At 33.0% G+C, this 14670-nt stretch overlaps 1 protein-coding gene across 1 annotated transcript; it reads right to left on the reverse strand.

Moving 5' to 3' along the window:
• Positions 1-616: 616 nt before the first annotated feature.
• Positions 617-4556, reverse strand: LOC128236921 (carbohydrate sulfotransferase 3-like). Its single transcript, XM_052952057.1, has 3 exons — positions 4420-4556; positions 3143-3470; positions 617-2675 (listed from the first exon to the last, which is right to left on the reverse strand). Exons 1-3 carry the CDS (start codon positions 4541-4543, stop codon positions 1823-1825), a joined length of 1305 nt encoding a protein of 434 aa, XP_052808017.1. The 5' UTR covers positions 4544-4556; the 3' UTR covers positions 617-1822.
• Between the last annotated feature and the right edge of the window lie 10114 nt (positions 4557-14670).

Raw genomic sequence — 14670 nt, forward strand, 5'->3', positions numbered from 1 at the left:
GTTTTGATTTTATTGGAATTCTTCATGTTAAAATAAAACAAATATAAAAGCATAAACAAATTAAAGCAGTAAGTGAAATTAAACTTGAGCACCTTGCATAACAGTTGCAGATTCAATAAAATGCTCGGATTTTATTTCTGGTAAAAGCATGTGCTGAGAGTAATCCGTTTGAAATAAAAACATTGGATGTTATTTAACTGTGTGTAGTTCGTTCCGATGTTGCGATTAGTGTTGAAATTATAATTACTGCCGCTATAACAATTGGGCAAGGTATTTTACTCCAGGACTGAATCCGACTCTTAACAGATAACAAGGCTGATACATACTGGTTGAATTCATGTACCTGAGACCAGCTGTCCGAGGCGCGAGAACAGTACTTTGAACAACATGAGTGGGACTAAACCGCTGTTAAATAATAAGCTGAGGTATTTAATGTACATCGTCTATCTTTACACAGTTCAATTAGATGTAAGAACCATCGCAAATAATTAGTACAGACTCACGTAGTAATATTATCATTGGAATATAATAAACGGTAAGAATATAATATACGGACAAGCAGGTGTGTATAAGGAAAAGCCCAGCTGTGTTGTATGAAGCCAAGTTAAGTCAAGTATACTTTATTGAATATCTCAGGCCACTTTATTAGGCAACATGAGCAATGCATCTACACAAAGCAGTATACATAAAGAATACTACAATCGAATTAATGTTATATGGCAGTATTAATAGAGTATAAACAAGAAATTCCTAACAATATAGGTGTAGAGAAAATAAAGCAAATGGAAATATTCTAAAGCTTAACATCAATTTCTACTAAAGGTTTTCGTATGGAGTATATAGAGTGGGAAAACAACAACATTTTTACGATTAAAGTTTAGAAAAACAATTCGGAACGCCATACCCACACACATATTAAACACGAACTATAAATCTAAATATATACGGGAATAACAATTAGTTTCTTGACTATATCTCCTAGCTAAACATCATTCGTAAATTGGTACAAAACAACTAGTTTGGATAAACAAACAACATGTTGTATCATGAATTGTATTATTTATATAATTCGAACAATTAGGTATTCACCAAAATTCGAACTCGAATCTCGATATAAGTTTAAGTCAACTTACGAACAATATCAGGTATCAAGGTCAAAGACCTGTTTAGAATATTAATATATGGATAAGATAAACTTAATGTCATACAGTTTGTAACCTACATCGGCCTTTGCACATAGACGAATAAATATCACAAAGGCAAACATGGGCTGAAATCGATAATAATCGCTTGAATGTATCAATAAACAAACACACATACAAATGTGATATTGTCAAATGCTGGCGGGGACAATGAAAGCTAAAATCTTATATTCACGTTCGATGTTATTACTACAATTTTCAGTTATGACAATTATGGCATGCAGAACATGTTCCGATTGATAAAACGTATAAACATTACCGTCAAAGAAACACTTAAAGTGGATATTGAAAATAAACTAATTTTTAGAAAATAAATTATTATAATTGGTAAACAAATAAAATGATTCAACTCATTTATTTATGATCCACTTGTGAAATATAACGATTTTACACACTCGATGAAATATACTTCAATCTTAACAATTATCCTTTTGACCAGCCCAGTAACCTATAATTTAACCAAATCCTTGTTAACGGCTCAAGGATCAATGTATGATAAACGCAGCACTGCACGAAAACAAACATTAAACAATTTTCGAAATTAAAGCTTCGTTTATTTATTATTGTTATAAATGCTTCAATTCATCAGAAAATGAATACAGTTTTAGTTATCGTTCATGTTATGTAAAATTTCTCAATGCCAAAAGATTAGACGTCACATTAGTGCGATGACGTGACGGAACAGACATGTTCCTCAAAGTGTTAATTGTCAGTGGAAGATATCCCAAAATATCCATGCTTTTACGGCAAGTGTTGTAAATATGCATAGCGTTCGGTGTTGATAACTGCATTCGCCATTTCACAGATGTCGCTTTTGAATTCTTTCGCTGAGTTTCCATTTTGCCATTATCTTTTGTAGCAGACGTCGAACGGCGTACAAACTCTTCTGTACTGTTCGTGTACTCCATTCCAGCAAATTTGTACAAACGCTTTGCCCACTCATAAGGATGTTCAGCTAAGTCCTCATATTGCACAACAAATATTTTGTCTGGATGAGAAGTTGAAAGTTTTTTTGAATGTCTCAGATCTTCTTCTAACTTTCGACAAAATCCATGAACTGCATCTTTGTCACTGCTGCTTCCCTTTCCTTTACCTAAACTATGTTTGTCTCTTGAATTAAACATTCCACGTGGATCCCTTATCAAATGCACGATTTTCATGTTTGGAAAATATGGCAACAGACTTGCCGATTCACCAATGCGCATGCGTATAAACTTTAAAACTACAAAGGAAGCGCTTTGACAGTCTTGTATTGGCTTTTTCAGACATGCCGTAATTGCGCTTCCGTAGTTTAAACCAGTCAGACTGATTTTAGCTGTCTTCATGCATGTTTGAAATGGTTTCATTTTTGTATTATATCGTGATAGAAACTGTTCATTAAGGGAAGTTTTGGACAAATCTTGGAGCCGACATGACAGCCATGAGTACACTTCTTCCAAATACACGAAGGAGCGTTTTGAAATCGTCACTTTCCTATTTGAATTTAGAAAGGATATATTCAAATTACTTACTACATGCATGATTGTGATATCTTTAGTGGATAGTGATGGTAAAAAAAAACAATTAATACCTGCAACTGCGGTGGAAAACCCAAGACGACTATTTTATATAATGGCCTGTTGAAAGCGATTTAGTATGATATTTCAGTTTTTTTATGTAATGTTGTATTGAAGGTTTGAACGTACGTTTACATATTACCTCTATTAACGCCTGACGATACATTTTCCTGCGATATATCATGTCGTTTGTAAATGTCCAACAACAAGACGCATAATGTATATTCAATAGATGCTTATTGAATGTTTGCAAGTAATTTAAAATAGCGATTGTTTATCTGAAAACAACAACAACAACAACAACAACAACAACAACGGAAATATTTTGTAAGGTTTACAACAACAAAACATTAAAATACAATCTTGAGATTATTATAATGTTACCTTAAAGAATCAACGTATTGTAAAGTTACGTCTGTTTTTGCAGCCTCGGCAGCTCGAAAACATTTCTCTATGTCATGAAGGGGTTCAAAAATGTAGAATACACCCGGGTACGTCTCAAACAATGAAGCTGTAAATGTTGACCCCGTTCTAAAGTAAGCGTTTACAACAATAATGCTTTTGTTGCTGATTATTTGGGTAGTCTCGGAGAATCCTGCTTCTATAATTTCCTCACCACTGTTTAAAAGGTCAGTCTCATTCTTTTCAGCCCAATTTCCATAATCTATTTTGATGTCCAATGCTCCTTTTGGTAGAATGCTCTTTTGTGGTCCTGAAATTAAAGCAATCATCATTTGCCCCTTACATTTCTGTATATGAACGGAATTAATTAAACCCGAACTTAGAGCATTTCGGGATACCAACTCCGGTTCTATAACTGCATATTATTCAAACAAGGCAAGAAAGTTTACTGCGCTAGCTCCTTATGACCTGTTTTCATTGCTGTCAATGGACGGTCCCTGTCAATCCGTAACTAATTTGAGTTTATTTTCACCGCATAACATTTTGTTTCTTAATTAAAAAATGTATCAACATAGAAAATCACAAATGTTTCTTCGACATCATCCACGTCATCAACCATAACATGTCCTTTAGGTGTTAATATATTTACATTTTTTGAAGTGTTTATGTAGGGATTCTTGCTAGATTTTATTTGAGTTTTTAGTCTACTGATAGGCGGATTTTAAAACGTTCGGATATTTATTTTGTTTTAAAATCCTCTGAGTACTTCATTTTCCGTATGCATGTTGCGCGGGAAAAGGGAAATGCTTTGCCAGTGTGTGGTAGTCGATTCACAATCAGCGGAGGTTAAACGGCTACAAGGTATTTTTGGCGGGGGGGGGGTTCTAGAAAATAACTTGTGATAATAATGATATGACACTCATCATTGTATAATAAACACATTTATTCAACTAGGTCATGCCATATGTAAGTCAGTTCACCTAATGCTCGCTTATTAACTGAATTTCAAAAACTCTTTGAATAAGTTTGATATTATGTTATACCCTTTGACAGACCATATATCAATAATAAACACATTGTACATATATCAAAAGTATTTGACAGAAACGGTAAACAATATGAACAACATACTTTCGTACTTTTTCCTTTAGTAAATCCCAATTTCAATGTTGGCACTGCATATTTGCGTTTGATTTTACAACTTTATGAGACAAAAGAATAAATAATAATTAGATGAAACTGAAATTTAACACAGTCACCTGAACAGGGGATCGTATGAAGGCCTTTCTGTACGCCAGTGAAAAAAGTGATAATACTACTTATTAATCCAATGTACTTAAGAAATCCAACAACTCTCGATGTCCTCAACACATTAATATTCATATTTTAATGTATATTGTTCGTAATAATATGTTGTAATAACATATGCCTGTTTATCAATCTAACTCAAAATGTTTCAAACACAATTAAGATGTATTGCCCGTAATTAGCCATGATAAACAAATACGTAGTAAAACAGCGTAAACAAAATGTATATTTACGGTAAAAAATATAACGTATTATATTTAAGTATAGACAGCGTTCATGCGATAACATTTCTCACGTGACGGTATTATATTTCTGTTTCGTATACTTAATAAATGTTTTGTGCTGTTCCTAGCAGTTATAAATTCAAACGCGAATCTGCAGTGTGAACGATTAAGTCAAATTGTACCATAGACGGTAGTATGATATCAATTATATGTTTTCTTCATCCAATAAAACAACTGTAACATATTATATACAGTTGAACACCGTTAATCCGAAATCATAGGGACCCAAACATTTATTTCGGAATAGCGATATTTCGGATTAACAATTTCCAGAAAATGACAGCGTTCGCGAATAATAGATGACTTGAAATACTAAGTTGTGAAAATTGCAAAGTCGGTTACACGTAACCAATATAAACATTCGGTTTGAGTGAACATTCGTATACAAAATTATTTGATGATTTATTGTTTAATAAATGACAAATAATTCGTATAGTACTTCTTTATAAAAACAACATAAAACATTTAAAACAAAATGACAGTACATGTATGCATTCGGAACAAAGCACAGTTTATAAAAAGCATGTTTAAATAGCACCGAAATTACACGTAGTTTACTCAGTATCATTCGGTTTATACGTATGTATATACATTCAGCGTGTGCAACGTTTTTAGTATGAATGTACCTTTAAAGGCGCACAATATAGGTTGATGCCAAGTTTAAATGCACTTTCATGTTTAACTCATTTGATTTAAATCAGCAAAATAAAAACAGTATATACGATTTAGGTACAGATAAAACACATATGAGAAACATTTTTGACACAAAATACCTAGTAGATTTTTCACCTCCGCTAATTGTAAGACGAATACTATAAAACTGACAAAGGAATGCTCTTTTCTGTGCTACATGCATTATTGAAGAAATGTAATACTCAGAAGATTTTACAACAAAACAAATATCCGATAGTTTTAAACTCCGCCCATAGGTAGATGAAATACTGAAATCATATCCAGTAAGAATCCCAAAATAAACACTTAATATTTACTGAAATATGATTTCTTTAAAATTGTGACGTCACACTCGGTTACGTTACCTAATTGCAATGTGATATGTTCATGACGTGTTTCCTTATTAATTATAGAAATAAAAATATCAAAGTAATAGCATTTAAAGGACTTGTTATGATTTATGACGCGGATGTTGTCGAAGAAACATTTGTGATTTTCTATGTTGTTACATTTTAATTATGAAAAAATGTTATGCGGTATAAATAAAGTGAAATTGTGGTTACGGATTGACAGGGTCCGTCCATTGACTGCAATAAAATAAGTCATTAGTAGCTAGTGCAGTTAATTTTCTAGCTTAGTTCGGTAATATGCAGTCATAGAAACAGAGCTGATATCCTGAAATGCTCTAAGAGTTTGGGATTAATTGATACCGGTCATATACACCAATGAAAGGGGCAACTGATGATTGCATCAATTTCAGGACTACGGTCTCCACCACAAAAGAGCACTCTACCTAGAGGAGCCTTTGACATAAAAAATATGGAAACGAGGCTAAAAAGAACAAGTCTGAACTTTCAACCAGTGATGAGGAAATTATGGAAGCAGGATCCTCCGAGACTACCCAAATAATCAGCAACAAAAGCATTATTGCTGTAAACGCTTACTTGAGAACGGGGTCAACATTTAAAGCTTCATTGCTTGAGACATACCCGGGCGTTTTCTACATTTTTGAACCCCTTCATGACATAGAGAGAGGTTTTTGAGCTGCCGAGGCTGAAAAAAACAGACGTATCTTTACAATACGTTAATTTGTCGAGGTATTATTATAACAATCTCAAGATTGTCTTTTAATGTTTTGTCATTGTAAACTTTACAAAATGTTTCCGATGTTGTTGTTGTTGATATTGTTGTTGTTGGTTTTAGATAAACCAATACTTTTTTAAATAGCAATTAAATGCAAGCTTTTATTATGCATCAATTGATTGTGCATCATGCGTCTAGTTTTGGGCCATTTAAATGACATGATATATCACAGAGGAATGTATCGTCGTGCGTTTATATATGTAGTATGTAAAGTACGTTTAAACTTTCAATACAACATAACAGAACAGAACAGAACAGAACAGAAAACATCATTCTTGATCCCTGTCAATAGATCAACATGTAAAAATTGTCGTCTTGGGTAACGATTTCGAAACGCTCCTTCGTGTATTTGGAAGAAGTGTGCTCGTGGCTGTCATGTCGGCTCCAAGATTTGTCCAAGACTTCTCTTAATGAACTGTTTCTATCACTAAATAATACAAAAATGATACCATTTCAAACATGCATGAAGGCAACTAAGATCAGTCTGACTGGTTTAAACTACGGTAGCGCAATTACGTCATTTCTGAAAAAGCTAATACAAAACTGTCAAAATGCTTCCTTTGTAGTTTTTAAGTTTATAGGCATTCGAATTGGTAAATTGGTAAATCTGTTGCCATATTTTCCAAACATGGAAATCATGCATTTGATCCTCGTGGAATGTTCAATTCAAGAAACCATGTTGGTTTAAGTAAAGTACAGCGAAACAGCAGTGACAAAGATGCAGTTCATGGATTTTGTCGACTGTTAAAAGAAGATCTGCAACATTTGAAAGAATTTTCAATTTCTCATCCAGACAAAATATTTCTAGTTCAATATGAGGATATAGCTGAACACTCTTATGATTGGGCCATGCGTTTGTAAAAGTTTGCTGAAATGGAGTACACGTTCAGTATAGAAGAGTTTGTACGCCGTTCGACGTCTGCTACGAGAGATACTGGCAAAATACAAACTCAGCAAAATAATTCAACAGCGACATCGGTGAAATGGCGTATGCAGTTATCAGCACCGAACGCTATTCATATTTACAACAATGGACGTAAAAGCATGGATAATTTTAGATGTCTTCCATTAACAATTAACACTTTGAGAAACATGTATGTACCGTCACGTCATCGCATAAATGTGACGTCAAATCTTTTGGCATTGAGAGATTTTACATAACAAAAACGATAACCAAAACTCTACAATTCATGTACATTTTATGATGAACTAAAGCATTTATAACAATTATATAATAATTTAACAAAGCTGTAATAACGATAATTGTTCACTGTTTGTTGTCTTGCAGTGCTGGTTTATTCTACATTGATCCGTTAATAAGGATTTGGTAAAATTATAGGTTACTGGTCTAGTCATGAGGATACGTGTTTGTTCCAGTTAAGATTGAAATATATTTCACGAGGTGAGTAAAACGCTATATTACACAAGTGGATCATAAATAAATAAGTTGAATCATTTTATTTCTGAACGAATTTTTATAATTCCTTTTAAGAAAATGTGTTCATTTTCAATATCCACTAGAAACTTGGTACTTGTTTTTACGTTCTATTAATCGGAAAATGTTCTGCATACCATTATTGTTATACTAAAAATTCGTAGTAATAACATTGATAGTGTCCCCGCCAGAATTTGATAATATGCCACTTGTATGTGTGTTTAGTTCTTGATACATTCATGCGTTTATTAACGATTTAAACCCATGTCTCCCTTTGTGATAAATATTCGTGTATGCACAAAAGTTTTTGTGTACAAACTGTATGACATAAAATTAACCTGATCCATATATTAATATATTGTAAGTTCTTTGTCCATGATAAATGATATTGTTTGTTCTAGGCAAGCAAAACTAACATCAAAAAGCCTACATTTAAGTTGACTTAAACGTATATTGAGACTCGAGACAATACCTAATTGTTCGAATTAGATAAATAATAAAATTAATGATACAACATTCATGTTGAATGTTTATCCAGAACAATCGTTTTGTACCAATTTACCTATGACGTTTTAGGAAATATAGTCAAGAAACGAATTGTTCTTCTCATATTTACATGGACAAATGATTCGTTATCACATATTGAAGTACATGTCATGCATGTGCTTCATATGCATATAGGCATGCCTTTTAACTTTAAAATAAATATTTGTGATTATTGACTAACTATGTACGTCCAATTTGGAATGATAATGAAATTTATGTACATGTATAATGATATCTTTAAATATATACAATGATCAAAATACTCGCAAACAACAGCAAAGGCAACTGAAATGTCAATGCTCAAATATGCCTTTGATGCTATTCATTTATGGAACAGTTGTTTTTAATTCGATGTAAACCAATTCAAACAACATCAATAAGATTTTAGTGCGATATCTCGCAAGTTCGACCTTTCTTTCTTGAGCAAGGAAACATAGACATGATAAAGTTTAGCCTTGCCAGTGTTTTATTGAATCCTTAACAATAATTTCATAGTTTTATTACACTGAAATTTTATTTTAAAGTAATGAACAACAAATGATACCAACCACATGAAAACAGTTTTAAGAATAGTACTTTTGTCAGCATTGTAGGTTCTCACATTAAAACAAATGAGTCTTTTGATAATAAGTATAATGGCTTTGACCCTTCTCTGGAAACCATTAAATTTTCAAAGCAATTTTCTTGTCTCAACGATATAAATTCTTTTTTACTTACCATTATTTGTTCTAATTCCCTTGGTTAACGATAGACTCTGTATCTTACATTACCTCGCCGAAAATGTGTCTAGAAGTAACTCTTCCTTATAAACATGGTTAATGGTAACCATTGGTAGTACACCAAACTCGCTGTTCCTTTCCGACAATGTGTCTATAAATGTCACACTTGCTTATCAGTAAGGTTTTAGATAGCAGGTGGTAGTACACATAACTAGTGGTTCCTTTTTGAAAATGAGTGTATGGAAATTAATCTTGCTTTAAAAGGTTCAAATCAGCCAGTGGTAGAACAACGAAATAATGGTTGTTTTCTAACCATTATGTCTATGGAGTCAGACTTGCCTTAAACCATGGTTCACAATATCCTTTTGAATTACACTGAGTAAGTTGTTGCTTTCTGGCCATTTAAGGAATAAATTGCGGGATAGATGTCATTATTGGGGTATGAGTGCATTGGGGTGGTCATAGTGTGTGGAGTCCGACTCCACGCGTACTTTGACCAGCCCAATTGCGTTCATATCCCCGAAAATGACATCAATCCTGCAATTTATTACTTATATTTACACCCCTAGTTTATTATTACATTGAAAAATTGTTAAAAAAATACTTTATTTCATTTGGTAAAGTTTACAATGATAAAACATCAAAGACAATCTTAAGATTATCATAATAATAGCTTGAAAAATTAACGTATTGTAAAGATACGTCTGTTTTTGCAGCCTCGGCAGCTCGAAAACCTAACTCATGTCATGAAGGGGTTCAAAAATGTAGAATACGCCCGGGTACGTCTCAAACAATGAATCTGTAAACGTTGACCCCGTTCTCAAGTAAGCGTTTACAACAATTATGCTTTTGTTGCTGATTATTTGGATAGTCTCGGATCCTGCTTCCATAATTTCCTCACCATTGTTTGAAAGGTCAGTCTCATTCTTTTCAGCCCCTGTTCCATAATCTATTTTTATGTCCAATGCTTCTTTTGGTAGAATGCTCTTTTGTGGTCCTGGAATTAAAGCAATCGTCATTTGTCCCTTCCATTGCTGTATATGAATGGTATCAATTAAATCTGAACTCTTATAGCATTTCGGGATACCAACTGTGGTTCTATAATTGCATATTATTCAAACAAGGCGTGAAAGTTAACTGCGCTAGGTCCTAATGTCTTAGTTTTATTGCTGTCAATGGACGGTCCCTGTCAATCCGTAATTACAATTTGAGTTTATATACACCGCATATCATTTTGTTTTATGGTTAAAATGTAGAAACACTGTTAATCACAAAGGTTTCCACGACATCATCAGCCTCAAAACCATAACAAATTCTTTAAATGCTAACATCATGAAGATACAACATGATTATGATGTTATGTAACTTGGTATGACGTCACAATTTTAAAGAAATCATATTTCAAGCTGAAATATTATTTAACCATGTACAATGATGTATAATCGGCCTCATACTAGGTAATATTGACAATTGAAAGCTTTTATTGCGGAAATAATTTAATTGCTGATTTTAGTACAATCTTGTGTATAGCTTCTAAATTTAAAATAAGATGTTTAGCGACGTCTTTAGCGCTCAAAACCAAAACAAATCCCCTTAATGCTAATATGCTGATCGTCGGTTTTGAGATACAAACATAAAGGTGCATAATGTAGGATGATGCAATAATATATATATATATATATATTGTAAATTTTGTGAATTATCATGTTTTACACATTTGTCTTTTCTGATTAAAAACCCGTATGAATTAGGTTCAGATAAAAACTCACTGGCCTTAATAAATGTTTTTTTAAGTAGTCACGTGGCCATAACTTTCCCAGTTAAAAAAGCTAAAAAAATGTAGCTATTTTTTGTTTTATTTGTATCTAAATCGTATATGCTGTTTTTATTTTGCTTTTTGAAATCAGAGAAGGCAACATAATTATGCATAAAAAATGGCACCAACCTATACTGTGCCTTGAAAGGTACATGCATACAGAAAGTGTTGCACACGTTGCATATATATCATATCTTACATTTGTTTTATTGGATGGTGAAAACATATAATTAATAGTACAGTTCCAGCCATGGTAAAATTTGATTTAATTGTTCACACTGCATAATCTTGTTTGACTTTACAACAGCTCGGAACAGGACAAAACATGTATTTAGTATACTAAACAGAAATATTATACCGTCACCTGAGAAAGATGATCGCATGAACGCCTCTCTGTATCCAGGTATTAGAATGATAATATCACTAAAAAGTCCAGTGTATTTTAGCAATTTCAAAACTGTTATATGTTTATAATTGGACTAACGTTAAAAAATAATAACTCAGAAGTATTATAATTGTGTACTCTTTAAACCATTATGCAAAAGTAATGTAGGAAATATCATTGTAAAGTGGAATGCTTATACATCTTGTTTGCGTAAAGTGACGATAACCATTTCACCACACGACAATACTTGATCATACATGGAGTATAACTATAAACTCCAAAACAAGTACATATGTATAAACAAAGGTTCCAAGGACATTGTAAAATATGTTCTATGGCTAACCACAGTTATCCGAGACATATGTTTTGCCTAGTTTGGAATTCACGAAGGACCCTTTAAATGCTATTTAATACTAAAATACATACTGGTTTGTGGCGACAGTCTTGCCCATTACCTATTAATGACATTCATACAAGGACAATTTAAAAGACAAACAATTATCTTTCCACAATGTTATTGCTATTCTATGTTAAACGTTTTGATTTCCTAAAGCGGTATGTGAGAAAGTACAAGACATGGCAATCGTCATAATGGCTTTAAAATGAATGTTCATCTCACAAATTTATAATAGGTTGCTGATCTTCGTTGCTGATCTACAATGCTCAGCCGCCTAATAAAATAATGGATGCAGCTGTATAACTGCTTAGTACCTTTGTTTGTAGTCACGTACTTGTGACTGTGAAACTTCAAGATTAATGTTCAACAAAACGACTGATTCTAATGCTTTAAACGTTGCAATACCTTTAAGTGATTGTTTCGAAATATATTTAGCGTACTAAGTCTAGAATAGCCCCATGACTCAATGCAGATGATTAGTATGTGTTATTAGCAATAATTAAAAAGCGCCTCTTGGCTAGGAAATTAAGACATTTTCTTACCGATGACAGCTTCGGGAAACACCAGTAATAACCGAAATGATTTATACAATACTTTCATATCAGGTCAATTTAAAAGCACTCTCATCTCAAATGTCTCCTATCTGAAGTCTATATTGTCAACCTAGAATATAGACCAATTACATATCATATCATTTTCAGTTTTTAAGTTTGTTAGCTTGCATGCAGATCTAATCCGAATGTTATAGCAGAGGTCAACGTTAACCTGCAATCTTAAATAGAGCACATACAGGAAACGGACTCGACTGATGCTTATCCTGTTTACTGTTTACTTGCAAACCGTGAAAATGTTTCCCATCACGCCACCAGTGCTAGAAATATCGATCTTCTATTCTTGGGAAAACATGTCAGGAGCAACTACAAGAGCACTAATTTAATCTTCTTCGTGTAAGATCTTAGTAAATTAATTCATTTCGCAAAATCAAACCAATTAAAAACATATGCGACGAATAAACAACTCAAACGTATCGATTTTTTTCGAATGCAGTGTTATTTGAATTAAACATAATTATAATAATAACGGTTCGTGTGCGCCTTTATTTAAATAAACACAATCTGTGTTTCTAAAGACAAAATTCATATGATTTGAAAATGAAAAAAATGCAATCCGACGCGTCGATCTGTTGCGACACGGAGAGAAAAATCAACCCTCGGGCACGCTGAAAAACTCGGTAACTCAAAAAAGGACCAGGTCCGTCTACAGGGTAGGACTTTACAATTAAGTTCAGAAAAAAACACAAGAAAGATACGTCTATTCTTTACACTAACATAACTTGTTTGTCGATTCTTGCAAAACAACCATAGTTTTAAAACGCATACACATTAAATCTATTAATTCATATAATTATGGCCGAGTGATAAAATTAACAGCTGTGTCAAAATATAATGAAGTATTTTTACTGTACTCAGTCAGTGGATTATTAATGATTCAAGTAAAAGAATTGTACCAAGCAATACGCCTTAGAATATTCTCGATAGGTCATATAAATGTACGCCATGGGTTTTTTAGTGTTATGATAAATGTCTTATCCGTTGATTAATGTTGACAGAGCAATTCAATAAACAATACATATCGGGACAGATAGCAGAATAGATATTCCAGTCTAATTATAAACTGAAGCAAACTCATATTTTCGCATGCTATAACAAGCTTAAAAAGATAATTACCATTCCCAATAAGGAAACAATCATTGTTTTATATGAAACGTTTCAAGCATTGGGTAAATAGGCCAGTCAGTTTTGAATTCATTCTTTATTGATTGCATCTATAAACAGGATTATTGGTACATATTGGTAATTCATAGACAGCAAACGATTGATAAAACTTAATTTTGATCTCCTAAAGTTTGAACATACGTAAACCGAAGAATTGAAATCATATATCAATGAAATGAATATACTTTTTTCAAGCAACTCTTCACTATAATATTAAATGCTTATTATTACACAAATTAATATGGAATCTAGAAAATTTTGAAGCCAGGAATTAAATTAAGTAGATACGATTAATTTCGTTTCACTTAAGTTATTGCCTGCCCAACCAACCAAATTAACTATGTTGGTAGACCAAGCTATTTTTTGTGATTTTATCAAGGAGGTACCCTGTTACCAGTAAAATGACAATTTTCTGCTTTATGAGTTTTGAACATCCGAATACTTTCCCTTAGCTGCATGATCGTGATGCAAACACTAGTACGTCTATTGTTTTGATTGTTGCGTACCTATAAACTAGTTTAAACCAACTTTTTTTTTCGCTGGCTTTTTCAACTACAATATTTTTCAGTAAATGTCGATGCCTGTGTGATGTTTCTGTATCGACCTGTACCTTGTGTGTCTTTCGTTTAGTGTCAGTTAGACCTAAGCAGTATGCCTTTTAACAAAGTCTTTGTAACTTACTGAGCTACTAGTCCTGTCCCTTGCTTCTAGGCCTGTCATCTTATTGTTTCTTAGATTTGTTTTATTGTGTGCACATAGCGTTATTTTCATTGAGCTTCATTACCGTTACTGGCAGGTGTCAATTAGGTATCATAAGAATGGATGGAAAGGTTAATCTCTTAATCATATGTTAATAACGACCCTAAGGCTTGAATAATAATTATCAAATGATCTGCTTTCTGATAAACTCATATATTACTTGGTGCCGTCGAAGATCTATCAGCAACGGCCAAGGTCAACCGCTAATGGCTAATTTAATTACTGTTCAGAGATGAGCTTAAATACCTTGTTTACTAAAATCCTATCAAAG

The sequence above is a fragment of the Mya arenaria genome, chromosome 6 (genome assembly GCF_026914265.1).
Source record: "Mya arenaria isolate MELC-2E11 chromosome 6, ASM2691426v1".
Classification (NCBI taxonomy): Eukaryota; Metazoa; Mollusca; class Bivalvia; order Myida; family Myidae; genus Mya; species Mya arenaria.